This window comes from Mesoplodon densirostris, chromosome 4, assembly GCF_025265405.1.
Source record: "Mesoplodon densirostris isolate mMesDen1 chromosome 4, mMesDen1 primary haplotype, whole genome shotgun sequence".
Lineage (NCBI taxonomy): Eukaryota > Metazoa > Chordata > Mammalia > Artiodactyla > Ziphiidae > Mesoplodon > Mesoplodon densirostris.
The window spans coordinates 5,774,642-5,801,620 of record NC_082664.1 but is presented as its reverse complement, the minus strand read 5'-3'; the positions used below and the strand labels follow the sequence as shown (position 1 = coordinate 5,801,620).

Genomic DNA, 26,979 nt, shown 5'->3' with positions numbered 1-26,979 from the left:
AGCTCCTCAAAAGGGGCTTGTCTGGGGGGCCCCCCCACCCCATCCCCATGCCCTGCTTTCGTCCAGTTCCTAGAGTGACACTGTATGTCCTCTATGTGTTTATCACCTCCCTTCCTCTGGCATGTTAGCTCCACCAGGGCCGGGACTTTGCCCCTCTTTACTAACACTAGACAGGGCCTGGCACACATCAGGGGGTGAGCAGGCAGCCGAGGAGCCTGCCCTGGGTGAGTGAGTCTGGGCTCTGGGCTGTCCTGCCCTGTGGCCACGGGTCTCCCACCCCAGACCTCTAGGATCGGAGTCTCCCAGAGAGACCGCTAAAATGCAGATTCTAGGGCCCCACCTGGACCCTCGGAGCAGGCAGGGGCAAAACCTGCATTGAAACTGACCTCTTCAGGGGCTGAGACCGTCTCCAAGGACAGGTTCAGGAAGCTCTGGCTCAGTTTTGCTTTTCAGTCTCAACTCGGACCCCTCCTGGCTGTGTGGCCCTGTGAGCCATCTTTGACTCACGTTCGTCATCTGTCAGATGGCTTCAGGAGGATTCTAGGGGCCAGAGCAAGTGAAGGAGCTCACGCAGGGCGGGCACAGAGCAGGGGCAGACCCGGCCTTGCTGTCGTTCCTCCGGAGCAAAATGCCCGACTCTCTGCCTTGATCCACTGACACCTTTGCAGGAAACATGGAAGATCAGAATTAATTTAATTAATCAGCTGAGGTACTGAAGGCTTTCCTAAGGGCTTCTTTTTTTTTTTTTCCTAAGGTCTTCTTAAACCCTGACCCCACAGTTGGGCTCCAGGCCCTGGCTCAGGAGGGCCCTCTAATGGCTGCTGAAGATGCTGCAGTGAACAGGCGTGGTGGCTTTGTGCTGGGGGCCTAGAGACCCAGCACCTGGTGCCGATGAAGGGGCTCTGCCCAAGAGGTGTCTTTCTCCCGGTGGATAAATGTCTGCCGTCTGCGTGTCCCTCTGGCCTCTGGTCCAGTCTGCACTGGGAATGACTCAGCCACCCCAGTGAGGGTGTCTGCGCTGGGCCTCAGAGGGTGGAGGGCCTGGGACCCCTTAGGGACAGTCAGCCAGTGTCCTGGTGGCCCCTCCCAAGTCCATGGCACCCAGAGTTCTCCTGTTGGGTAGATTTCGCGGAATTCACATCTCTCAGTTGAATTTAGTCATCCCCAAAGCGGCCACCGCGCTGTGTGTGTAGGTTTCTTGCATCTTCCTTCAGCTGCAAACTGTCACAGTTTTCCCCAGGGCTACCTCTCCAAGTGAGCTGTGGCCTCCACTGTGCTCCGCAGCCACTTGGCCTTGGAGTGAGTGGACCGAGAGGCAGGATCGAGGGAGGCCCTGGCCAGATTACGAGATGACCAGAAACTCAAGATGGGGAGGGATATAAATAGACACGGCAAGCGCTTCTGGTGTAAAAATAGAGCTAAGGGCATCTGCCTGGGGCGCCCCGGACCTGGAAGGCCAAAGGGGTGGACCCCAGCTTGGGTTGGGCTAATTGGCCAGAACAGAGGGGCTGGGCTGGGGGGAGCTTGGCCAAGCGTGGACACGGCGTGTGCTTGCTGCCCACGGGCCGCCTGGGGCCAGGCCTGATCGGTGCCCTCTGGGGGCTCCACTGTCATGGTGGGGGACAGCTGGGTGAGCAGACCGTCCCTGGCTGACAGGCAGTGAGCAGGCACCCAGCGCAGTGGCCAGAGGAGGGCCGTGTGACCCCGCCCAGGTGGAGTCGGTGGGAGGGTGGGGCAGGGGTGGGCAGGGTGGTGCCCTGGGCAGGGGTACTGGGTACTGAGCCCAGGGGCGTGTTCGGACAGCAGGGTGGCAGGCAGGCTCCTCGCGAGCGCCGGAGACCACGGAGAAAGGGCCTGAGAGAAAGGCCTCGGCACCCTGGAACCTAGGAGCCCTGCGGTGGTTGTTGGATCCAGAGTCCAAGCCCCCGTTTTCCAGAACCTGTCCGGGTGGGAGGGGCCTTTGTCAGCTCTGTGTCCCTCCTCCCTCCGGTGGCTTCCTCTGTCCTGCTTGCCCAGCCTGGGGCAGTCACCCAGCCAGATGTGAGCCAGCGCCCGACGGGCAACCGAGCAGGGAGAACGGTCCCCTCTGCCCGAGCCAGAATCCCCCCTCTGCCACCTGCCCCGCTGCTTTGGGCTCTGCCCTCTGGAGCCCCTGCCACAGGCCCGTCCTTGGGCCCCTTGGGTGCCTGACACTTGGCTCCTGTGCCACTCATCCAGGGGCCAGGCTCACCTCCCAGGTGAACCCCTCTCGGGGCCTTGCTGTCCAAATGGAGGGTGGCAGGCCGCATCCGCCTTTGAGCATCTGTTGTGCCAGCGGGGGTCCAGGTGAGCCTGCCCTCAGGGGCTTCCTGTCAAACTGTGCCTCTCTCCTTCCCACCTGGCTCAGGCGTCTCCTCCTCCCCGGCACTTTGTCCCAGCCTCCCCTCCTTCACTGGTCACCGCCCCCCCAGGCCCGCCGCTTCCCCTGGATGTGCTGTGCCCACAACCAATGAGATGTGTCCACACACTCCAGCCAGGGAGGTCCAAGCCCCTCCCACTCCTGGCCTGCTCCCTGCCAGTCTCGTCCAGTTCTCACGTGCTGAGGACGCCCGTCCAGCCAAGCCCTCCTCTTGCTGCCTGTGAGCAATTTGTCTTTTTTTTTTTTTTTTTTTTTTGGCTGCACCACGTGGCCTGCGGAACATCCCCGGCCGGGGATCAAACCCAAGCACCCTGCAGTGGAAGTGCGGAGTTTTAACCGCTGGACCACCAGGCAGGTCCCCCTGTTGCTGCCTGTGCAGCAACCACCCCCTTCAAGAGGGCCACGACTGCATAAAGGCACTGTGGCCGGACCCCGGCTGTGTGGGAAGCTCGGTGCTGTGTTTTGAGCGTGCTCAGGCGGCCCTGTGGACAGGTCCATTTGGCCAGGAACTGAGGCCCCCAGCCAACAGCCGTGTGAGCGAGTCAGCCTGGAACGGGGTCCTCTGGCCCCCAGCAGGCGTCAGATGGCGCAGCCCTGGCTGACAGCTTGACTGCAGCCTGGTGAGAGACCGTGAACCAGAGCCACGAAACTAAGCTGTTACCAGATCCCTGACCCTCAGAAATGGCGAGATAATAAACATTTGGTATCATAAGCTTCTGAGGAATTTGGGGATAACTTCTCATGCGGTCATAGATAATGAGTACACTCCCCAGCCAGGCCGGGGCTGCCGGGTAGCATGTGAGTCATTTTTGGATCTCAGCACCCAGTGTGAGGCCTGCACAAGAAGGTGTGCGCTGGAATTAATGAATGATTGACAGGCGTCCATAGCTTGCTCTCCCCACATCATCAGATATGATGGGCCTCAGGCCCTGCTTGGGACGGAGCCTCATTCCTCAATCCAGCCCCCTGGGTCTTAGGTCTGGGAGGTGTCAGAGGTCATCTTGTCCAGGCGAGAAGCCTGAGGCCCAGGGGGTATGATCCTCTCAGCCCTTCCAGCCAGTGGACCCCAGGGTTGAAGGTGCCTCCTGGGCAGGTCGTGAAGGGGTCACAGGGGTGGAAACAGGAGACGCTGCAAGAAGTGACCAGAGGGTTTTGGCTATGGCCTGGGTGCCGGGGAACTGGGGAGACAAGGCTGGCATGTGGGTGGAGGCAGGACTGGAGGAGCCTGACCGCAGGCCCAGGAGCAAGCCAGCAGCGGAGCCGGGCCTGAGGCGGCTGGCTGGCCCTTCGAGGGTCTCTTCTGCTCCGTCTGACAGCCGGTGCCTGGAGCCTTCAAAGTCCTTACCGGCATTGGGCCTTCCCTGGCCGTCCAGTGGTTAAGACTCCGCCCTTCCACTGCAGGGGCTGCGGGTCCGACCCCTGGTCGGGGAGCTAAGATCCTACATGCCATGTGGCGAGGCCAAAAAAATAAGAAAAAAAGAATTTAAAAAGTCCTTATCTGCATTAACCCTGCCCCAGGTAGCTGTCGTCCCGGTTGGCAGGTAGGGAAACTGAGTCACGGGGTCAAGTTCATCGGTGTCACCCGTGGCAGAGCGGGGCTCACATTCCAGGTCTTCCCCTAATTGTCACTGGTTGTTTCTCTCTGGCCCACGGTGTCCTCATCTGTAACACAGGGGTGGCTCCAGGGGGGCTGGAGCTCTGAGCTGAGCTCAGACATAAAGGCAGCATCCTCTGGCACCTCCGCTGGGAACAGTGGGAGCTGGGGGCAGCCCTTCCTGTTCACCCCGTTGCCAGGGTGGAGGTGGGGGCACGGGAGACAGCAGGGCACGCCCTGTCACATGCTTTGCAACGCTGAGGCCCTGGGAGCCAGGGCCCTAACCCCTCAGGATGTCAGAGTGGGGCTAGGGTGTCTGGGAGAACTGAGGTGGGGACTCTTCCACCCCCTTCCCCCTGAACCAGTCACACCCGAGAGATATGCCCCCACCAAAGGTGGGTGCAGCCTCGCCTCCTGCCCGTGGCCGTGTGGTCTGCAGCACCCAGCTGGGCATTGTGCAATCCGGGCAGAGCACGGCAGGGGTCAAGCCAGAGTGTACAGACTTGTCTCCTGTCTCATTTCACAGATGAAGAAACTGAGGCTCGAAGAGTCACAGAGTGAGCCAGGAGAGCACCTGGGCTCTCCTGACCTCGTCCAGTCTTGCCAAGGAGCCCCATTTTCTGGAAATGACCATCTCTGGAGCCAGCCCAGTCCTCCAGTGCCCATTCTGGACTCATTGCCTGGAAATCCCACTGTCCCCCTCACCGCCGCCCCTCTAAATCCTGCCAAAATGGCAACGTACGTGATAGATAAAAATAGTTCAGGGGCTTCCCTGGTGGCGCAGTGGTTGAGACTCCGCCTGCCGATGCAGGGAACACGGGTTCGTGCCCTGGTCTGGGAAGATCCCACATGCCGCGGAGCAGCTGGGCCCGTGAGCCATGGCCGCTGGGCCTGCGCGTCCGGAGCCTGTGCTCCGCAACGGGAGAGGCCACAGCAGTGAGAGGCCCGCGTACCGCAAAAAAAAAAAAAAAGAAAGTTCAGGTATCCTTGACCCAACAAGCTCCCCTCTGAGAACGTGCCCACTGAAACACCAAAGACTCCAAAGCGTCATTATTGGGGCACTTTCTGTAACAGACCGGAGTATTACACTTATCTGTCGAAGTACAATCCAAAGGACATCACTAGCTCAAAGGACATCACTAGCTAGTTGAATCATAAGGGTGATATTTAGAGCATCTGCTGGCTGAAGGCATGGCTCCGGGAGCCTTGTGGCTGCTGACGCTTTAGCCCTCTCAAAGCCATACGGTGGGAAGCAACGGAACTGCTCTTTTACAAAGACTGAGGCCCCAGCGGATCACACAGTGAGAAGCTCAGGGTGAAGGCCACGCCCGGGCAGCCTGGCTCAGCCTCCTGTCCACCCAGGCCCCGTGGCCACCCCACGGGCACTGTGTTCATGCAGGAGAAGGAAGTGAGTCCCCAGGTGCCACGGTGGCAAGGCATCCCAGATGTATTGATAAGGACAAGAAGCAAGTCGCAAAACGATGGTAAAAAAGAACTTGTATTTGCCTGCATCCTGCTGGGAGGCGGGACCCACGCCTGGGTGGTGGGGCTTTCCCTTCTGTGCTGGCTGCACCTCTCTGGTCTGGACGTTTTGTTAAGAACTTGTAGTCATTCCTTTTGCTATGAAGTGTAAGAATGCACTGTAGGATGTGTCAAGCTCCTCCATGGCACCTCGGCCAGCAAACAGCCCCGCCATGCCCAGGGGGGTCTTGCTCCCCCGAGCCCTTTGCACTGACGGGGCCACGGCTGTTTGTGCCAATGACCCTGCCCTGGGTTCATCCATCTGTCCATCCACTATCCATCCATCCAACCATCCCTCATCTATCTACCCATCCACTCGCCTTTCCATCTGTCTGTCCTTCCATCTCTCAATCCTTCTCTTCTTCCGTCTATCCATCCATCCACCTCTCCATCTCTCCACCCATCCATTCACAGACTCATTTTTTTTCACGCATTTACTCATCCAGTCTCCCCAGGGTGCTTACCCTGGGCTGGGCGCCGTGGGCTCAGGGACAAATCCAGGACGACTCTGCCTGCCGGAAGCTCACAGCTGGCTGCGGAAACGTTTAGACCTGCACGAAGCAGCCTAAACAGTGAGGTGGCATGTTTTCTGTTTCTGCTGTGGAGAAGGCTAAAGTTGGGGCATGTTTGTTCAGGAGACAAAGGGCAGGTGAAACTTGGCTGCAGTGACCAAGAAAACACGCCTGTCTCAAATGCCACCTCTTGGGTTGCCCTTTCTAACACTGTCCCCGCCCCCCCCACCCCGTCCCCTCCCTACTCTGACTCTCACTGTCACTTACCGCCCTCTGGCAGACTCTTTATTTTGGTTATTTATTGTGTTGGTTTTCTGTCTCCTCCCCTGGGACATAAGAGCCAGGAAAGGACCTTTGCCTGTGTTTACTACAGTGGCCCAGTGCCTAGACTGTGGCATGTAGTAGGCATGCAGTGTTTGTTGCCCAGGTGGGGGGCATGGGCGGGGTGGGCTGTTGTCCGGTGGGGGAGACCACGAAGCTGGGGGCTGTGCACATGGGTAGCGGGAGTGGACCCGGACGCGAACTTCAGAGGGTTGACCTCAGGACTGGGTGCCTCACAGGATGTGGGGTGCAGGGGGGAGGGTGGCCAGGACAATTCCTGGGCTCTGGCTCAGGTGCCTGGGGCTGGGTGGCACTTACTCCATTAGACACTGCAGGAAACATGAGACTAGACAGTTCCCTGTTCTTTCAGTTAGACAACATGCCTCAAGCTCCTTCCTCATCCAAGGTACCGGCCTCTCAAGTGTAACATCTGCAGCTGAACCCATGTCCCAAATGGATTTGCCCTGCTCAGAACAGTCCTGTCGTCACCTCCCTCCTTCTAGAACCTACACTCCTACTAATGCAGCCTTAGCCTTTGGCTGGCCACTCCCACAGGGACACACCCGGGGTTTGCCCTGAGTGCTCACAGACGAGAGGCAGGTACTGTCCTCATTTCATGGATGCAGAAACGGAGGTACAGAGAGGTCAAGGGCTTGCCCAAGGTCTCAGAGCTGGGATTTGAAGGCAGACAGCCTGGTTCCTAACCAGATGCTAACATGCACCTCTCTAAAGGCCAGGATGGATATCAGGACTGGCCTTGGAAAGGCTGCCTTTTGCCCTTTGTCCTCTGTCGTGGCAGCGGCCACTGCCAACCTGTGTCCCCCCCTTGCTCCACAAACAGGGGAGCAGGTGGAGGCGGGGGTCCCCCTCTGTCAGCACCAGTCAGTTCAAGGCCAGCCTGCAGGTCTTTGTGTCAGAGGACAGGGAACGGGCGGACACATGGCCCCTGCCCCAGGGCCGCCTGGACAGGGCTGCCCAGACGCTGCCATGTCAACACCTCTCCCCACCGGGTGTGACCCTGGGCAAGTGCACAGCCTCCCTGAGCCTCAGTGTCCTCGAAGGGCTGTGTGGGGTCACATGGGGGTGTGTTGAGCACACCACTGGGTTGATGGCCATGAGCGCAGGGCTCACGGGCATCAGGGCCTGGCCCTCGGCATCAGAGAGGGGCTGGCTGTGCAAGTATCCCGCGATCAACTCTGGCCCTGCTGCTTGCATGGCCCTGCACGAGTCCCTTTTCCGGGCCTCAGTGGCTCCATCTGTAAAATGGGACCATCAGCCCTGCCTCCCTCCCGGGGCTGTGACGAGGACCCCCTGAGCTGGTGAAGGAGGAGTGCTTGGTTAACTAAAGCGGGTGCGACTGCCGGGGGGGAGGGTCACCGTTCTTTACAGTGGTTTCCAGTGCCCAGCAGACAGAAGTGGCCTCTTATTGGAGCGGCTTCCCCTCCAGGAGTGCCCCGGTTTGGTTAGAGGCCAATCAGCAGCCCCTGCCCCCGTCCTTTTGTTCAGTGAGCCCTGCTCAGAGCTGGGGCCGTGTTGGGTGCTGGGGACTCAGAACAGAGGCAGACCTGGCTGGGGCCCTGGGCGCAGGGAGAGAGGTGTGGAAGCGGCAGGGCGAGTGTGGGCCCAGGGTGGTGTGAAGGGTGTGGAGCAGAGGGCGGGCCGCCCGTGACCTCTGCTGGGGCTGCTCACAGAAGGGCTCTGGCCAGCCTCCTGGACACTTAGTCATCGGTGGCCTGTCGCCCCCAGCTCCCTCCCTGCTAACTGGAGCTCCTTGGGGACGGGGACGGGGACGGGGTCTCATTTGCCTCGGTGCAGCCTCAACTCAGATAGTGTTTGTTGAATGAATCAGCGAGGGAGCTTTGAGGGTTCCCTGGGCAGGAGCAATTCCAGGGGAGCCGAGGAGGCCCCAGGACACGGATAAAGTCTGAGCTTGGGCTGGGAGGGATGGGGGCATCACAGCCTCCCCAGGAGCTGTCTGGACGTGGCCTGGGGACAGTCCTGCAGGCGGTGCAGACAGGGATCTTGCTTCCTGAACTTTAGCCTCCGGTGGCCTCACACACTTCCCGACACCTGGGTCCTGCGCACACTGGAACAACGGTCCTTTGGGGTAGTGGGGAGGGAGTCCAGGTGAGCACTGACCCGCCTGCTGCCCAGCACGGCCTCTGCCTTCGGGGCCACTGGTCAGCAGGCTCCGCCCCCCCACCGCAGGTATAAGGTCTGAGAGGAGCCAGCGGGGAGCTGTTGAGGCCACCCTGGTGGTGGCACCGGACCTCTCTCAGGCACGCTGACCGCAGGGCCTTCCCCAGCAGCCACGCTGTCCATGGAGTTTGCTGCTGGAGCCATCGGAGGTAACAGTGGGGACAGAGGGGTCTCGGTAGGGGAATCGCTGCTCCTGGGGCCAGCAGGAGGGGCTGGAGGGGGTGCTCTGCCCGGGCAGCAGTGGGGTTTGAAGCCCCCCAGAAGTGGCCGGCACCTGGTGTGGGCCACAGGTGCTGGGAGGAGAGAGCAGTTTTCCCGGAGGCTCGGGGCAGGCGACACAGGGCCCAGGAGGAGCTTTGGGGGGGCCGGCGGGGCGGGGGGGTCTGCACTGGCCTGGGGGGCTCAGCCTGGGAGGCTGAGGGGCTGCTGGGTGGGAGCAGAGGGTGGTCTCTGCCTGGCCAGGGGGAGCCTGGGAGCTGTAAGCATGGAGCGGGATGGCGGAGTCATGGGAGGGGAGGGGAGGCTCCAGGAGAGGGTGGACAGTCAGGACAGACGGGGCCTGGGTCCTGCCACACTGACTGCAAGGGTGGGCGCGGAAAGGGAGGGTCCCAGCCGAGCCCGGCACCCCCCTCCGCTGGCTGTGTGCACACACAGAGCCAATCCCAGCCTTGTTGACCCCCCAGACCGTTTTCACTTTTGCGGAAAGGACTATTGTGAAAGCCTGATCCAGAGATAGCTGGCCCATCGGGAACAGGCTCCTACCAGCATCGATCACACACACACAGGCTATTTTGGGTGAGGCACCCTTGGCCTTGCTCCTCTTGTGAAACAGCAGCGGCTGCCCGTCAATACTTCTGGGAATGGTGTGGGGTGTTCTCTTCAGAAGGGGAGGGCAGTGCCGAGCCAGGAAAGACCAGGGCCCTGGCCTCATCAGTGGGTTTCCTGAGGTCCCGCTGTGGGCTGGGCCTGAGGCCAGCTGCTTCCCTGGACATTAGCCCCCTAAGGAGGAGGCTCAGAGAAGGGCCTTGACTTGCCCAAGATCACACGGCAGGAAGGGCTCCCGAGTCCTGCATCTTTTCTCCAGAGCCCAGGGGAGGCCTAGGTGGCAAGGGGTCCTGCTCTGTGCCTGGCTCAGGGTCATGGGGATCAGACCTGGGCCTTTTCCTTGAGGAACTCTAGTTCTGGAGTCAGAGACGGCAGGCGGTGGGACAACAGCAAAGCCATATGACAGGGGCTGTGACTAACGTGTTTCCGGCACAGAGGCAGCCCAGAGTATAGGGGTCGGGGGGCGCTCCTGAGAGGAGGTGATGCTATGGCAGGGCTTTGATGGATGAGTAGGAGTTTGGTGAGGTATATGTAAGGGTCCAGGAGGGGTAATTCTACCCAAGTCAGTCAGTCAGTCTTTTGCTTCACTCTCTTTGTTCCTTCACTCATTCATTCATTCACTTTATTCTTTCATTCATGCATATTTAGCGAGTCCTGGGATACACAGTAAATAGGGCACAGCCCCCACATGCCTTATTGTCCTCAGATGGCCCTCACCCCACCCCCACCCCCCAGGGATGAAATCCCAGGGACCGGCCCGCTTGCTCTCTGTCTTTCTCATGGCAGTGCTGGGACCATTGGACGTTGAGACCCTGGTGTCAGGAGAGGAGAAGGAGATAGGCGGGTGGCACCCGGCCCTCTTTGCAGGAGGCAGAGGGCCCTGGTCCAGGAAGCCTTGAGTCCTGCTCTGTCCCAAGCAAACCTGTGCTTCCAGGCCGTCCCTCACAGAAGCCTGGGGTGAGCCGGGCTTCCCCAGCCCCCAGCCTCTGCTTGGGCTGTGTCCCCCCGCCATCACCCCCAGAGCTGTGAGGTGAAGCTGCCTCCCGGCTTGCAGACAAACCCTTCACAGACTGAGGCTTGAGGGCGAGCTCGGCCTGGCTTGGAGGCAGGGCCCAGCCAATTTTGGACCAAGTCTCCCAAAACACGACGCCAGAGGGGAGGCCAAGGAGTGTCCTTGGCTTTCAGAACGAGGCTCCAGTGGGCCAAGACTCGGGAAGGAGAAGCCACTAGCAGCCTGGCAGACATCACTTTACCTCTCTGAGCCTCAGTTTCCTCATCTGTAAAATGGGGGTCACTCTCCCTCACTGATGAGACCCGGTGTGGAAGAGAAGAGCCAGGTGTGGCCTTTCTCAGCAGGAGCACCATCAGGGCTCACCCTCCCCCTCTCCCTGGGACGGCTCCTGCTTTTCTCACCGGTTCCTCTGGTATCCTTCCAGGCGTCTGCGGTGTTGCTGTGGGCTACCCCCTGGACACGGTGAAGGTGCGGTCACCACCAGGCCCCTGCCACCCACCCCAAGGCCCCTGCCTGGGCTTAAGCCCCCCATGCATGGCCAGAAGACCTTTCTAGCCTGCTATTCAGAGCCAGTCGCCCCACGGTCCTCGGGACTGTAGTGCCCCTTTCTCCCCCCGGGCCTCAAATTTCTCATCTTAAATGAGGCTCACTGTCCCTGCTCTGCCCACAGTCAGCAAGGCTGCGACAATCAGGTGTTGGCTCTTTCCCTCCCCCAGGGCCTGCCGACCTTGCCCCTGGCCTGGAGCCACCCCTTCCTGAAGCCCACTTCTCCCACAGGTCAGGATCCAGACAGAGCCCAAGTACATGGGCATCTGGCACTGCATCCGGGACACGTATCGCCGAGAGCGGGTAGGCCTGGGGAGAGGGTCACGGCAGCGGGATGTTGGGGCCTCGGACCCCAGGGCTGCCACTCACCAACCAGCCTGGCAATACTGAGCTCCTCTCTGAGCCTCAGCTCTCTCACCTTCCAAATGGGAAAAGTTGTACCAACCTCCTGGAGTCCTCTGAGAACAAGAGCCGGGGTGTCTGGCACACAGGAGGTGCTCAGAATGAGGTCCTGCCTCCAGAAGAGGGTCTAGAGGGGACATCCGGGGACTTGGAAGGTCTGGGGAGGAACCTGTTTGCATTTCTGTCCCCTCCAGCCTGGGCACCCCTTGAAAGAATGCCGGGTGGAGTCATCAGGGGCCCCAGGGTCCAGCTCGGAGCCCCGTCCAGAGGAGGGTCTCAGGGACACTTACCAAAATGAACTTGGGAATCAGTGCCGACCAGGGGTGAGCAAAAGAGAAACAGCAACGACCAAGCTGCTAGTTCGACATCACCGTCATCAAACAGCTGCCCTAGGTCAGGCCTGGACCCGGGCCCTTCAATCCCTCAGCACCACCTCACGAGTCGGGGGTTACATCCCCATTTTACAGCCGAGGAAACTGAGGCCCGAGGCAGTCTACGTGACATGCCTGAGGGAGGACGGGGCAGGGGCTCAGGACCCCCGCGGGCAGCCACTCCTCCCAGCTGGGCCTCTGGCCTGACTCGAGCCCTCGGGCGCCCTCCACCTGCCGCCAGGTGTGGGGCTTCTACAGGGGCCTCTCGCTGCCCGTGTGCACCGTGTCCCTGGTCTCGTCCGTGTCTTTCGGCACCTATCGCCACTGCCTCGCACACATCTGCCGGTTCCGGTACGGCAGCGCCGACGCCAAGCCCGCCAAGACGGACATCACGCTCTCGGGATTCGCCTCTGGCCTTGTCCGCGTGAGTGGGGCGGGGCGACGGGGTCCCGGGACCGCAGGGTTGGGGAGAGGCTGGATGGAGCCTGGGGGACTGTGGCTGAGGACACAGCCGACTCGGTAACTGAGGGCAGGCTGGGGAGCCTCTCTGAGCTTCTGTCGTGGTGAGGTCACGCGTCTGAAGCCCCCAGCATGGGGTCTGACAGGTATGAGCGACCACGACATGCAACCAAGGTTATTAGTAAAATTATCCTGTTATCTATTAACGTTATCAATGCTTACATTAAGTGTTACATTATTCTTACACTAAATACTTACATTAATTAAATAATACATTAATATGTCATTAACAGATCAATGATGAGATTAAGCGCTTTCGTGAACTGGAGTCACGTTTACCTGACACCTACTGTGTGTCAGGCCGCTCTGCCAGCAGAGAGTGTGTGGCTAAAGGAAGCACTGGCTCTGGCTGGGTGGGCACAGCCGGCTTTGAACCCTGCTCCACCATGGCCCGTGGGCCAGCCCGGAGCTTCCTGGGGCTCAGGCTCCCTGGCGGCCACCACGGGCCGCAGAGGTGGAGGGAGGCCAGGGGCAGGGAGTGTGGGTAGCGAGCAGCGTTGCCTCCTCATCCCTGTCGGCCCCACCCCCGCTCCAGGTGTTCCTGACCTCGCCCACCGAGGTGGCCAAGGTCCGCCTGCAGACGCAGACGCAGACGCAGATGCAGCAGCGGCGCCCCTCGGCCTCGGGGCCCTCGGCTGCACCCCCCACGTGCCCCGCAGCCCCTGTGGGTCGGGCGCCAGGGCCCAAGTACCGCGGGCCGCTGCACTGCCTGGCCTCGGTGGCCCGGGAGGAGGGGCTGCGCGGCCTCTACAAGGGCAGCTCGGCCCTGCTCTTCCGGGACGGTCACTCCTTTGCCACCTACTTCCTCTCGTACGCCGTGCTCTGCGAGCAGCTGACTCCCGCTGGCCGCAGCCGGCCAGGTGAGCAGGGGGCCGGGGCCTGGGGCGGTGCTGGTGGTGAGGCTCAGCCTGGCGCGAGTTGACGTGGGCGGAGGAGGCGGGCTGTCACACGCCGGCCAGGTGGGAAGCTCGTTGCCCTCAACATGAGAGTCAGGACAGGCCTGCTCTGGGTGGCCCTGTACAGGTCACATCGGTGGCGAGAGCCCAGGGCTCCCTCATGGCCAGGCCCCGCCCTGGGTGCCCACCAGCTCTCCTCAGGGGCCCCAGTGCAGCTTCCAACCAACGTGCTCGTGGGGCCCTCCCCGCAGATGTCTTGGGTGTGCTGGTGGCCGGTGGCTGTGCAGGGGTGCTGGCCTGGGCCGTGGCCACCCCCATGGACGTGATCAAGTCGCGCCTGCAGGCGGATGGGCAGGGCCAGCGCCGCTACCGGGGCCTCCTGCACTGCGTGGTGACCAGTGTCCGGGAGGAGGGGCCGAGGGTGCTCTTCAAGGGGCTGTCGCTCAACTGCTGTCGCGCCTTCCCCGTCAACATGGTGGTCTTTGTCACCTACGAGGCTGTGCTGAGGCTCATGCGGGGCCTGCTCTCATAGCTGGCGCCCATCCCCAGGGGCCAACCCGCCAGCAGATGCCAGAGGCCGCAGGGGCTGGAGGAGGCGGAGGGGAGTGTCGGGGTCTGGGCCCCAGGGGGCCATCCCCTCGACTGACCACGAGGAGGTCAAGGTGCCCAGGGCTGGCCTAAGGGTCACAGGAGCCAGGGAGAAGCGGGCCTCTGGGATGAGGATGCGGTCGCCTGGAGCCGTCTGTGCATTTGGTCAGTGGCTCATGCCGGCTCCCCTCCCACCTCTCCCCGTTGCCCCACGTCTTCAGAGCGCCCCTGCGTCCCCTTGGCTCCCCGTCCTTCTCTCCCCGGCCAGCTCTCTCTGCTGGGCAGTGTGCTCTTCATTCCTGGTCCTCAGACGCAGCCAACTGGTCTCCCCACCAGACAGAAGCCGGGCGCAGCCATCTGGCACCCGGCGCGCTCGGTCCCCACACCAGGAGGCTCAGGGAGGTGTCGCCTGGTCCTGCTCACCCACCCTCGCTCCGCCTGCGGACCCGAGGCTCAGCGGCGAGCTGCTGCCAATAAAACGTTTCTCGGGCAGTTCAGTGGTGTTGCTCCGTGGTCTGTGGGGCTGGTGACTGGGTCCCCATCTCCAGCTTGTCCTCAGAGGCCAAGCCATCCAAACCTGTGGGACCAGGGCTCCTACCGCACTGATGGCATGCGGAGGCCCCGCCAGCTCTCCGGCCGGCCCCGCTCCCTCGGCCTTCAGGGCCGGGGGCCCCGCCTGGGCGCTGAGCCTGCCCCAGGGGGCCGTTCAGCCTTCAGCATGACGCCTGCTCTCCTCACCACCCCCACCCCAGACCCACCCCCTTTCTGAGTGAAACTGATCTCCAGCCAGTTCCAGACGCCAGGATGTGAGCTGCCTTTCCATGGGGCCTGGAGGAGGGAGGCTCCGTGTATCCTCAACACCGCTGGGTCCGTACATAGGTTATCACAATGGCTCACAGAGGACCAGGCCTACCCAAGGGCACCCAGCAGGGAGAATGGGGGTCTCACGCCTGCACTTCTGAGGCCCCAGCCCTCTCTCTGGCACCACGTGGCTTCCAGTGACGGTCCAACACGAACCTTCCGGGTGCCCACCACAGCAGCCCTCTGGTAAAGCCAGACAGCACCTGCGTCGACTCAGCACTCACTCCGACACTAGCCTTGACCGTGACTTTGGACTGAAGTCCAGTGTTCACTGGTCCACCTCCAGTGTTCTGGCTGAACAGAACTCTTTCCTGTTCCCAGAACACGTGGGTGGACCCTCTTCTTCGGCCTCTCCTGTCACACGGACCCAAGCATTTGCTTACACGCTGCGCTCTCTGCCAGGGACGCCTTTCCCTCCTCTCGGCCTGGCTAACCCCAGGCGTCACTGATCCCAGGCATCACCTCCCCCAGGAAGCTCGGCTGCTTGTAGGTGCCTCCTGCTCTGCTCTGTGGGGCCTGGTTCGTTGTCTGGTCACTTACCCACCTCCTGCCCCCCTCCCCGCCCCCACCGCCCCGAGATGATAAGCCGCGCACAGGCTGCACATGCCTGATGTCAGGGCCTGGCACGCAGCAGGTGCTCAGGGAGTGTGGAATGCATGAATGCATGAGTGAGTGAACGAAGTCCCGCAGTGGATTCCTGCAAGTTCATCGGGCTTGCGGTTCAAGATGCTGAGAAGCTTTGGCCAGTGCTGGGAGAAGGGCGTCTCCTAACGAAAGGTTTCAATATTCGTCAAACCCTGTGTTCACTTTTGGCAAGAAGACCACTAGTGTGTCCTCTTGCTTCGGCCCTGGAAGGAGAGTCACGCCTTCCTCATGGGGGTGGGGGGACTGTCGGTCACGGAGCACCGGCTCTGCTGTGCTGGGGAAGTGGCTCTGCAGGAAGGCCCGGGCCTTGCTCCGGCCTCGCTCTGGCTGCAGCCTCTGGGAAGCAGGGCCCTTCGGAGGGCGGACGTGAAGGGACGGGGAAGAGAAGGGCTGGGCCCAGAGTCAGCAGGCCAGAGCCGGGCTCTCCTACTGAACGGGGCCACCCTAACCAAGTCCAGGCTGCACCTGAAGTTTCAAATGGGAGATAAACGGTGGTCACCCAAGGGCTCCCAGAGCCTGTGCTGACTGGGGATCATGGGGCCTCCGAGCCGCATCTGCCACGGTCTGCGCAGGGCCTGGCCCAGCTCTCCACTGCCGTCAGCGGGCTCCTCAGTGCCCCTCAGGTGCAGCTCCACTGGGCTCCCCCAGACCGGGGACAGAAGCGGAGCAAGGTCTGAGGGGTGGACATTAACAGTCATGGGGGCTGGGGACCGACCTCCCGCCTCAGCCCCCAAACACCTCCGGGCCGCACACCTGCCCATCCTAATCCAGGGCATCTCTCGGGGATCTTTAAGAATCTACTGGTTTGCGGGCTTCCCTGGTGGCGCAGTGGCTCAGAGTCCACCTGCCAATGCAGGGGACACGGGTTCGTGCCCCTGTCCGGGAAGATCCTATGTGCCGCGGAGCGGCTGGGCCCGTGAGCCATGGCTGCTGAACCTGCGAGTCCGGAGCCTGTGCTCCGCAATGGGAGAGGCCACAACAGTGAGAGGCCCGCGTACTGAAAAAAAAAAAAAGAATCTACTGGTTTGCAGCAAAATGTGGCGGGTGGGAGGGTCTGTGGCCCTTACCAGCAGTGACCTTGGGCAAGTCAGCTGAGCTCTGGCCCAGGGCCCGGCTGACCCAAACATGAGGTGTCAGCGCTCTTGTTTTACGGGGAACTGGTGGGGGGGTCCCGCCCAAAGTCACTGGCCCGTGTGGGGCCTCAGCCCCGCCCTTCTGTGGCCCCAGGACGACGCCCACTCCTTCTGGAGGCTCCGGCTGGGTGAAGGGACGGCTCTGCCACCCCGGGGACTTTGCTGTGGTCCCTCCTGTGACGTGGACACGATGGAGCAGAGAGAGGTTGTCTCAGCTGCCCAGGCCACACAACCTCGCCATCCCCTGGGCTCACCTCCACGGGCCACATCCGGTCCAGCGGGAGCTGAGGCCCGGAGAGGAGATGGGATGAACTTGTGCCGCACACGGCACCTGGCCACCCAGGTGGAAACCTCAGGGCCCCCACGTGTAAAACAGCCTGTGCGAGGAGCCAGCACACGAGACGGGATGGGCACGTGTGGTCACAACTCACTGTGTGGCCTCGGACAAGTCACGTTCCTCTCCTGAGCCTCAGTTTGCCCACGTGCAGTACAGGGTGGGCAGGCAGCCCATTCCGGCTGGGCCCCTGGCCTGGGCCCTGTCGCTACATGGCGCCGCTCTGACGGCCCCGTGCTGTCCGCGAAACAAGGACATCTGCTTGCATTCTCCAGCAGCTGCTGGGAACCTCCAGGGAGGGTGGAAACCAGCACGGGGAGACCGCTGAGCGCCAGGAAGGGGCCGCTTTCAGCCGATTCCCGAAGCCTGCACCTCCACACCGTGGGGCTCCCGGGACCGCGCTTCCATCCCACACGCATCCCGGTATGACCCGTGCAGGAGCAAGGGCATCCGCGGAGGGTCAGGCGTGGCACGGCCCTGGGCTGGAGCGAGGCCTCTGCTCACCCCTCAAACCCCAGACGGAGCACAGTGACACAGGCGGGACCAAAGGAAGTTTATCTGTCACGAGTGAGACCAGAGCGGGGCACCCAGGAGTGGACCCTGCACCTCCAGCCAGGGCAGGCTCTTGGACCCAGGGCTTCCCTGAGACAGGCCATTGCTTTTCCGAAACTACACAGGGCGCTCGGTTAAACGGGCCTCCCATGGACACACAGCCGAGGGCCTTGAGGGCTGCTGCATGCTGCCTAGCTTTGCCCACCCATCTGGGGCACAGGCAGGGCACTGCTCTGTGCAGACAGACTTCCACGCCAGTCAAGTGTCAAAACAAAAGCACCTGCAAAGGCAACAGACTCCCCTCAGCGTCTGGCACAATCAGAGTAAAGCAGCCATCAGTTCTCAGGATGGACTGTCTAGGATTACTTGGTGCAAACAAAATATTAGTACGCTCAGGGAAAACAGCATGATTTCTGGAGTACAGTACATGCATGGTCTGGACTTCAGTACGTAAACTGGGAAGTTTCACCCACAAAAGACTCAACTTAGTAAAAACTGGCCCACTCTGGCCAATATTCAGAAACGTTCAAGGAAGCTTTCAAGCTGAGAGATCTCTTGGTTAAATGTTTAGCAAAGCTCTTGGCCAGCACTTCTTTTTTATTTTGGGGGGCATGTGCTGAAATGCCTCTTGTGCCCATTAAGCTTCCCCACATCAACTTTTCGAAGCACTTCTTTTTGGTTTTATGGTAATAACATCTTGATTCTAGGTATGCATACACAGACTACATATTCTTTGATAGAGCACGTTTAAGAGTATGTTTGGATGCAGGATGCTTTCAAACAGGAGCTGTCCTGTGGACCAGAACAGGCTGGCCAGTGGACATCCAGCCCAAGGCTGCACATCCTTGGGGCTGCTCTGTGGGAGAGACTCCAGCTGGACTTGTCTGTGTGACCACTCAGTGTTACCCGGCACCCAATCACCCCACAGGGTTATGCTCACAGGAGACAGGGAATGACATTCAGCAGAAGGAACAGCACTGATACACACAGAGGGCTCATAGACACCAGGCCAGTAATTACCATGTGACACAGCCTAAGGGAAGTGGTGATTCGACTGGGCTGGGTTTCTTGGTAAATTACATCTCTTAGTAAGTGTATAGAAAGTGAGCAGTTACTCAAAGTCGTAGGACAGCTTCCGGGGAGTCATGAACTCTTTCACTATCTCGTCTGTGACCTCCTTGCGCCGGGCCTGGTGCTCAGCGATCAAGGGCTGCAGAACTTCTATGAGCTCCTTCTTGAGCTCGCCGGTGAGCATGGCCCCGCTGGTATAATCCTGCCCGGGAGGAGACAGGCCATGTGAGAAACGGCTGCGCACGCCCTGGGTACCACCCTTGCCTGGGCACCACCCATGCAGAGCCTGGCACACGGGCGGCATAGGAAAATGAGAACCTTAAACCATGCCTTTCTTAAAATGACTCTGGGCCCTGGTGAGCAGCCACGACTCAGGCTGGCACAGAGAGGGGAACAACGGGGCCCGCCACCCAACCTCGCCCACCCTCCTGCGGGGTCAGGGGACTCCAAGCCCTGAACCCGTGGCTGCCCCCTTCAGCCTTACTGGCTTCTCTAAAATCTCTGCCGAATCTTTTTTCATTTTCTGATTGTGATGGTAACATGTACTTACTGAACGAACTTAATGAGGTACCCAAACCACAAAGAAGCAGCAAAGTAAAGAAAAAAATCCCCTGCAAAGCCAGTGCCCAGAGGCTGAGGGCCACTGCTAATATCCTGGCATGTTGTCTTTTAGCTTTTTTCTGGTGCATTGTATTTAAATGTAGTGGATCTCACTGCACGTCCAACTTGGTGTCCTTTTATCACTGTCACTGGCGTATTCTCCTGTGTGATCGTAAACCTCACACCTGCGTAATAACCCCTCCTGACAATTCTCAGTTAAGGTTTCCTCTGTTGTACGGAGTCTCTTCTGAACTTTTTGCTACTATCATTTTTACCGTCTTTGCATAGAGAGCTCTTTCTCATTCAGGATTAGTTTCTTGGAAAAGATGCCAAGAATTGGAAAACCCGAAGCAGGGGCTAGGAACACTCTCTGGGCTCTCTGGCCCGCTGAGAGGCCCGCTGGGAACACTCGACTCACCCGGGTGAGCCCCAAAGCGTCTGGATCACAATCAGTGCAAATACGGCAGAAACCCGCTAAATCGGTAGTGGAATTGTTTCAACATTGAAGGCGTCTTGATTTAACTTCTATTTCTCGATGACTAGTGGGATTAAACCTTTCTGTGGGGCTATTCGCTAGCGGTTTGTATTTTCTCTTTTGGGAACTATCTGTTCATGAGGTTTCTGGGCACGTGGTCAGAACACGACCGACCTACTCAACTCTAGTCTGGTCTCAGCTGAGCACCTGCCCCTCAGGCACCAGGGACGCTGGCTGTCCCCAGCGTGGCTGCCAGGCCTTCCAGGTCCTGTGTGGGCACTGGGCCCCCGCCTCACCTTCCTGATCTGCTCCAGCCTGTCGTCATCCTCCAGGAAGAAGGTCAGGTACATGAAGGACACGTCCACGTCGCAGTTGCCCCCGAACTTCCGGTGCTCCTCGATGGTGTCTCTGCCTCCGGAGAACGCGTGCTTGTTGACCTGTGCCAGCGAGAGGACACACATGCTCGTTGGGCCGCCGCCCTGTGCGTGGAAGCCGGCCCAAGCAGTGCGGGGAGCCCTCGGACTGCTCCTTCCCACGGAGCCCGGGACGGGCCACCGCGGGGCTCACTGCAGAGAAGTGGGGACCGGAGGGCAGATGAGCTCTGACCCCCCCACTCCCCAGAGACACAGAATAGAATCGGGGAAGCCAAAGCACCACCTGTGCTGAAATTTGGGGAAAATGTCCTAAAGTGTCCTCGGGTTCAGTAAGAGGACAGATATGAGCCAACTTCAGAGTAAAAGGGACGACCAGGGAAGGGCGTGCTCTTGGCGGAGGACAGGAGAGCACAGCACCCCCCGCCCCCCACCGTGGACGGGAGGACGCGAGGTACAGGACAGGGCTCCCGGGAGGGCAGAACCCGTGAGGAGCGCCGAGGTGGACAGGGCCCGCAGGCGGTGCCCCCGCTAAAGACAGGCACTTCGAGAAGCTGAAGAAAGAAAGACTCAGAAACTAACAAAATGGTTTGTAGGATTGAAGATAATCTTAGAGAAATCAGGGTCAAGAGGTAAGAGAAGAAAAGCCAAACAGGGGAGACAAAGTTCCTTCAGCGTTCTTTCAACGACTATTTGAGAAACCTATCACGTCCAAACGTCACCCTCATTTTCTTCCGGAAAAGGGTGTGTCGACAGTCTCAGTGGAGACGTTTGGTAAGCCTCCCAGCAGGGCTCCGGGGCAGATTCCTAACGGGATCATCCAGAATCGCAGACTAACATCGGGGGCAGAGGCTGGCGGCCACGAGTGAGGCCAGAGAAAGCTGGACTTTCTGGTGGGAGTGCCAGCGGCTCTGAGGGACAGCGGAAGCTCCCACCTCTCCCCGGGCGTGACGTCCCAGGGAGGCGGGAGGCACGTTTTGGCCCGCATGACAAAGGAGCGGTCCAACCATCCACGTTTGAACTGAAATCTTAAATTTGGGTGGCACTCTACAGTGTGCAACCACTTTTATGTGTGATCTCATGGAAGCCCTGCCCCTAGTCTGCAGTTCTGTACAGCTGCTCCCACTTGACAGTGACACCTGGACAGCCATGGTCACTCACCAATGGCAGGTACGGGGCGGGGCCCAGACGACCCAGGGCTCCTGCCTCCAGGCCACCCGAGGGCCCAAGCCGTGCGGGACCCGGGTTATGGCCCTGCCCCACTGCTTCCCAGCTGTGTGAACGTAGGGAAGCTGCCGGACCCCTCTGAGCCCTACCTCCTTGCTTACGGAATGGACGCAGACCCCGGGGTGGCTGTCAGGACTCAGTGAGCTCGCACATGGCAGGTGATCACGCAGCCAAGCTGCCGTGTCCCCAGCACTCTGCTGTTGTTATCCGTGGGAGGGGCCTGGAGCGGATGCCCCCTCTCCTGGCTGGCGTGGAGATTCTGCTTCTGGAGTTGAAGGTGGGCTTGGGGATTGGGAACAAGGGCCTGGCCTGACCCTGTCCTGCCCCACAGGGTGCTCATGACCCCGGCAGCCAGCTTGGTAACGGCAGCTCGTGGGCCGGGAGGGCATCTCCTGGTTTCCGGTGGAAACCTGGTCAAGCTGGTCATCCGCTCTGGGCCTCGTCCTTCTTGTCTTTAAAGGGAACACACCACTATCTCCCAGTGAGAATTAAAACCGAGAAACGTAAAGAAAGCACCTGGCCCAGCTCCTGGAATACGGCTGATGCCCAGAAATACACTACATTTTTTCTATTGTTTAACTGTAACTAAAGAAAATTGCCGTGATTTTGCTTCCCGAACAGCGTTGGTGAGGGAATCAGAGAAGAAAAAAAAAGAAAAAAATTCCAAAGTCTTGCCCACATGAAAAGACACAAATAAGAAAATCCCCCTGTTATCTGGGAACGGGGACAGGCTGCCTGGACCCTGGCATTCAGGGCCCCCGTGGCAGCGGAGGCCAAAGGACAGAGCAGCACCACGCGTGTGTGTCTCCCCGTGGGGTGGCCCTGCGCAGAGGCTGCCCGCGCCCCGGGCAGCGCTCACCTTGGTCTTGATCTGCTTGGCCGTGTCCGTGAGGAAGATGGAGGAGTTGGGGTCGCTGGCGCTCATCTTGGTCTGCGCCCCCTGCAGGGCGGGGAAGAAGGTCGAGTGCAGCAGGGCTGGCTTAGGGTAGCCGATCCTGGGGGCCACGTCTCTGGTCATCCTGAAGTATGGGTCCTGTGGGGAGGGAGGGGACAGTGGGAGAAGTGGGCCAGCTGCTAGCCCGTGAGCAACCCCCGAGCGGGCCTCACAGAAACCCCCGAGCTTCCGGTGAGTTCAAAGAATCAGCTCCGCCCCGCAACACCTTTTAGACCCTCCCTTCCCACCGAAGAGGGCCAAGAACCTCCTGCAACACCCAGGATGACACAACCCTGGCGCTGCCTCCTGACCTGGTCGATGGCACATGGGATGAGGCACTGGACGTCTGTCCGGTCTCGGAAGATCTGGGGGAACGAGTTGCTGAAGGAGGGAGCGGCCTGGATGGCAGGAAAACTGATCTTCCCTGGAAAGGAGGAAAAAAACATCTTTATACCCGAGACCGCTTCCTGCTGGAGCTGCAAAAGGGGGAACAAAAATCCGCTTTTTCCCCACTGGAAAGGTAACAGTCATTAAAGAAAACCTGACAACTACAGAAGAGTAGAAGGAAGAAAAAAAACCCTATAGTCCCAGTTTGTGTCTCTTTTCACCCATTTTCTCTCCCTTTCACACTCTGCGTTTCAGCTGTGATTCTCCTCTGGTCTGTTCTTTACAGGTTCCGCTTTGTAACATTTACCCACTCTATCCCATACAGGTACCCTAGAGAGTCAGCCATTCTGTACCCACTGGGCGTCTGGGTTGTTCCTCAGCTTTAATTATTATAAATGATGACATCTTGGTACATAAAACTGTTCTCAATATTTTGGATGCTGCTGTTGTTGACACTGCTACTGCTATTTGCTTAGACCTGCAGAAGCGGAACTCTGGGGTCAAAGGGCATGGATCTTTGTGTGACCCTTGATAAGTGGAGCTGGGCCAGTCTATCCCTCCGCGCTGCTCAGGCATTTCCCAGATAGCCCACGTGGCTCCAGCCCTGAAATGCTGTCTCTGTGATGCTCTTTCCCGGCAGCTGTTTCCTCCCCTCTGCGGAGACACACCTCATTTCTGGGTTCCTTTCTGCCTCGGGGTGTCCATGTGGCAGCTGCCATTGGCACCAGCACGCCGTTTACAGCACTGAGCATCCCCAGCTCTGGCTCAGGGCCTTCCCTGGGCTCGTCTACGCCCCACGACTCTATGGAGAAGGTGTCACTGTCGTCCCCATTTTGTGCACGCGGACACCAGGCTCAGACTGCCTGTGTGGTTTCCCGAGACTAGTGCGCAGTCAGTAAGTGGCTGAGCCAGGGTCCGAGCCCAGGTCTCCTGGCAGCAAAGTGGATGCAGCTCCTTGTCACGCCTGCTTCTCCCTGCTCGCTTGGGCAGCCTTCAGGGAGACGCCGCTCCACTAGATGCCGGGATTCCCAGGGTTAAAAAGCCCTTTCAAAAGCACAGGGTTTATGCCCCAGTTGTCAGGAATGGATCTGACCTAAACATCAAAGGGTTCTGCTGATGTGAAAAGCCTCCCAATAAGGCCTCTGCGCATTTCTCTCTGCACTCTTCCTTACAGGCCCTCCCCTCACAGTGGGCTCTGGAATGTGCTCCCTCCCAGCAGGCACACCCGGCACAGAGCGCCTGCAGGCACATCCTGGGAGCTACCCAGGTTGGCAGCTGCTAGGCCTGCGGCCGTGCACCCAAAGTAAAGGGGAGGGGGTCCGGAGACCCAGCCACTAGTCTCAGGATTGATTCTCTGCTCAAGGAGCTAAGGGTCTCAAAGGAGAGAAAGCCAATGCATCTGAAAGGGGCATGGAGGGAGATAGAGGGAAATGGGTGTAAATGTGGGCAAAGGGGGCCTATCCGCTGGGGACAAGCCTGGAAGGAGAGAGAGGGAGGGCAGGCAGGGTGGGCTTCCTAGGGCCTCGGGTCAGGACCCTCCTTTGGCAGGTGGGGAAGCTGAGGTCCAGGGAGACGAAGACGGCAGATTCCAGCCATAGAGCAGGCCCTCCTGCAGCCCCTGGGCCCCCACCAAGGCCTCCCACGCTGACTGGGGTCCCAGGAGCAGGCAGAGAACAGAAGCCATCCGTACCCTTCTCTTCCTTCTAAACCTTAAACCGGATGACTAAGGAGAGGGACAGAGGGTGTCCCGAGGGATAGCTCCACATGGCCCAGAAAAGGGGCCAAATGCATCACACCAGCTCTTGATGTTCCAGGGAAAACCCACCTATTTAAAGAGACAAACTGCAAATGCTACCATCTGAGAGAGAGCTCAGCCCCGGGCAGGCACCAAGCGCATCAACCTGCCTCCTGCTGAGCTCGGCTCCTTTCTGAGGGCAGCTGGGCAGGGACCGCGGGCAGCAGCGGCTCCTTACCGATGCAGTCACTGTCAGTGAAGCCGAAAATGCCTTTCACTTGGTTGAAGGTGACGTGCTTCTGTATCTTCACCACGTTCTTGTAGAAGCCTGGGCTCATCCTGCAAAGACAATCAGAATCAAACCCCGGACCCAGAGGGTGGCGTCCACTGAGGGCAAAGCAGCAGATGGTACAACATGGCAGGCCAGACACAGGCCGGGACACACTGGGGAGGAAGGCGCTGTGACGGCCCCTGTACGCAAAGATGCCTGCGGCAGGCGAGGCGAACACACCTCTACCTGTGGAAGGAAATCAACATGAAGCTGAAAAGCAAATAAGGCAAGAACACACCGGATTCAGTGGTTAACGCAGCGGCTAACATGAGATATTTAAATTCTGCCAGGGTCACTGGCTGAGCATATGGGGCTTTAAGTTTGGGGGCCCCAGTGCAGCTTTTCTGTTGAGACGGACTGTGTGCTTTCTCGTGGGAGGTTACCGTTGACCCTGGCACAACGCGGGTCCACTTACACATGGTACTTTTCAATAGTTAACAATGCAGTGCTACGTGGTCTTGGCTTGTTGAATCCACGGATGTGGGGCACCGAGGCTGTGGAGGGCCGACTGTGAGTTATACGTGGGTTAACCTCCTCATTGTTCAAGGGTATTTGCAACTTGTTGCTGGATGGAGTGTCCGGATAGCAACTGACGGGCCCCGGAAGGAGGGTCTGTCTCAGTGCAGCTGGTCCTCCCTGCACCCGGCCACCACTGTGCCCTCCACCGTGGGGCAGCCAGGCTGTCTGGACAGGGCGAACTCTCCTGGGTAGTGAGGGGTGTGAATACGAGGCCTGGATCTGTGGCAGCCATTCTATTAGAAGGAACTAGGCTGAACCCAGAGGGGCTTCTTACACTGCACCTTTTGACACCATATTCAGTAGCTTCTCCTCCAGGCCCTATTGTGTGTCAGGCACCAGAAAGATAAAAAGGGAAAAGGCAGGAAAGCTGCCGTTTACTATCGGGGGCAGGAGCTGTGCTGAGTGCAGGAGATACCCGGCCACCGCCCAGCTCCCCTGGGAGGCGGCAGCTTCGCCTCCACTTTCCCAGAGGCTCAGAGAGGTTATGGTCACAGACCTAGTGACTCTAGGACCTGGGATCCAAACCCAGGCTCGTCTGGCCCCAAGGCCTGTGCTTTTCTCACCACATCTCACAGTGTTTGAAGAGTTTAAGGCTTCTGACCCTGACGGAGGGCCACCGAACGCCTCTGGGCAGGCAGGGGGCGAGCGTCAGAAGTGCAGGGATGCCGGCTGCCTGGGTGGCCAAGGCCACCGCAGCAGGGTCTGTTTGAGTTGAGCAGAGTCCCACTCAGACAGGGAGCAAGGGCAGCGTGGGGCACCGGCCAGGGTGGGAACAGTGCTGCGGAGGGCGCGCCAGGAGCAACGGCGACAAGCAAAGCACTGCCAGCACAGGTTCCCCACCCCGACACCCCCTGACGTATACTGAACACCCCAGAGAGCAGAGCGGGATAGCCACCGGGAGAGATGCCCGCTCGTTCACCCTGCCGGAACGGGAGCGCCCTCCCGTGCCAGGGGTCTCCTGGGGGGAAGCAGCAGGCCTCATGCTGCCTACGCCTGGCGAGGACCAGGGCTGTCCACCACCAGGGGGGGATGGACAAGAACTCCGTGCACCCTGGGGTTGAGGCGACCGTCCATGCTAGTCCCCTGGGCAGATCAGCCGGTAGGCCCATCCTCTTCTGTCTGGGGTCGTCCTGCATAAGATGGCCTCCAAGCCCCACAAGGAGGGAAAGTCTACAGCACCCCTAGTGTCAGAAGCAGTACTCCTGAAGAAGACCGCCTTGACCGTTCTTGGAGGCCGGGTCGCCTTCTGGCTGCACAGAGAGCGTGGCCACACCCCGCCAACCCCCCAGGGAAGTCTGTCCCCCGGGATCGCCCCTGTGCCGATGCGGCGTGACGCACCCCGAGGCTTCACCTTGGGGACCAGGAACAGACCCGGCTGCATCCTGTAAACGAGGGCTGGGCACCAGTTTGCCCCCGAGAACACCTGCCCTTCACAATCACGTAGCTTGGAGAACGTGGCCTGGATTTCCTCACGCAGGCAGGCAGGTGAGCGACGGGGTTCTAAGTTGGAAGAGATTTTCAAGAGTGACGCTGAGCGCTCACCAGGGCCAGGCTCTGCTGGAAGCACTCCACACGCAGCGATTCAGTGGTCAGTCCTCATGAACTGGCAGCGCAGGTGCTCCCGTCCACTGAGCTAACCATCCTGTCCTAACCATCCTAACCACTGAGCTAACCATCCTGTCCTAACCATCCTAACCACTGAGCTAACCATCCTGTCCTAACCATCCTAACCACTGAGCTAACCATCCTGTCCTTCTGCTCTTCCTTTGTCCTCACAACACTCCTTCTCACCTGGTTTCCTACCTGTTAACTCCCGTTAGGGAGAACCTGACGGACCGGCTGGATACTTGGCTGCTGAACCCCCGGCATCAGTCTGACATGCAGTAGATGCTCAATAAACACCTGTCCAACACTCGCTGCCCGAGTCACACAGGAGGTGGCGGTCAGGGCGCGAGCCCAGGCAGGGCACTCGGAACCCCTCGGCTAGACCACCCCTCACTAGTACGAACCCCCCACTGCACAGGAAGACGGGGGCTCAGAGAACTGAAGGACTTGCCCACAGGAACCGAACCAAACCCGGAACAGAGCTGGGTCTGGAGC

At 59.8% G+C, this 26,979-nt stretch overlaps 2 protein-coding genes across 3 annotated transcripts in view; one reads left to right on the top strand and one right to left on the bottom strand.

The window, feature by feature from the left end:
* The first annotated feature begins 8,666 nt into the window (after positions 1-8,666).
* On the top strand, positions 8,667-13,648 carry SLC25A47 (solute carrier family 25 member 47). The gene is made up of 6 exons (XM_060095643.1): positions 8,667-8,694; positions 10,807-10,850; positions 11,160-11,231; positions 11,943-12,125; positions 12,756-13,080; positions 13,368-13,648. Exons 1-6 carry the CDS (start codon positions 8,667-8,669, stop codon positions 13,646-13,648), a joined length of 933 nt encoding a protein of 310 aa, XP_059951626.1.
* A 4,136-nt stretch (positions 13,649-17,784) lies between these two features.
* WARS1 (tryptophanyl-tRNA synthetase 1) overlaps positions 17,785-26,979 on the bottom strand; it is a 33,005-nt gene continuing 23,810 nt past the window's right edge. For both annotated transcript variants that reach the window (XM_060095642.1, XM_060095641.1), the window contains exons 7-11: positions 24,268-24,368; positions 22,219-22,331; positions 21,833-22,006; positions 19,672-19,812; positions 17,785-18,502 (exon numbers count right to left, since the gene is read on the bottom strand). In XM_060095642.1, coding sequence (XP_059951625.1) covers positions 18,341-18,502; positions 19,672-19,812; positions 21,833-22,006; positions 22,219-22,331; positions 24,268-24,368 — 691 coding nt within the window. In that variant the 3' untranslated portion in view covers positions 17,785-18,340. The remainder of the gene's footprint in view (positions 18,503-19,671; positions 19,813-21,832; positions 22,007-22,218; positions 22,332-24,267; positions 24,369-26,979) is intronic.

What these genes read in the sequence shown, in the direction of transcription:
- SLC25A47 (XM_060095643.1), top strand. Translation starts at nt 8,667, where the DNA reads ATGGAGTTTGCTGCTGGAGCCATCGGAG. An exon ending in TCGCCTCTGGCCTTGTCCGC is followed by an intron (nt 12,126 to 12,755) that starts GTGAGTGGGGCG and finishes CCCCCGCTCCAG; the next exon opens with GTGTTCCTGACCTCGCCCAC. An exon ending in CGCTGGCCGCAGCCGGCCAG is followed by an intron (nt 13,081 to 13,367) that starts GTGAGCAGGGGG and finishes CCCTCCCCGCAG; the next exon opens with ATGTCTTGGGTGTGCTGGTG.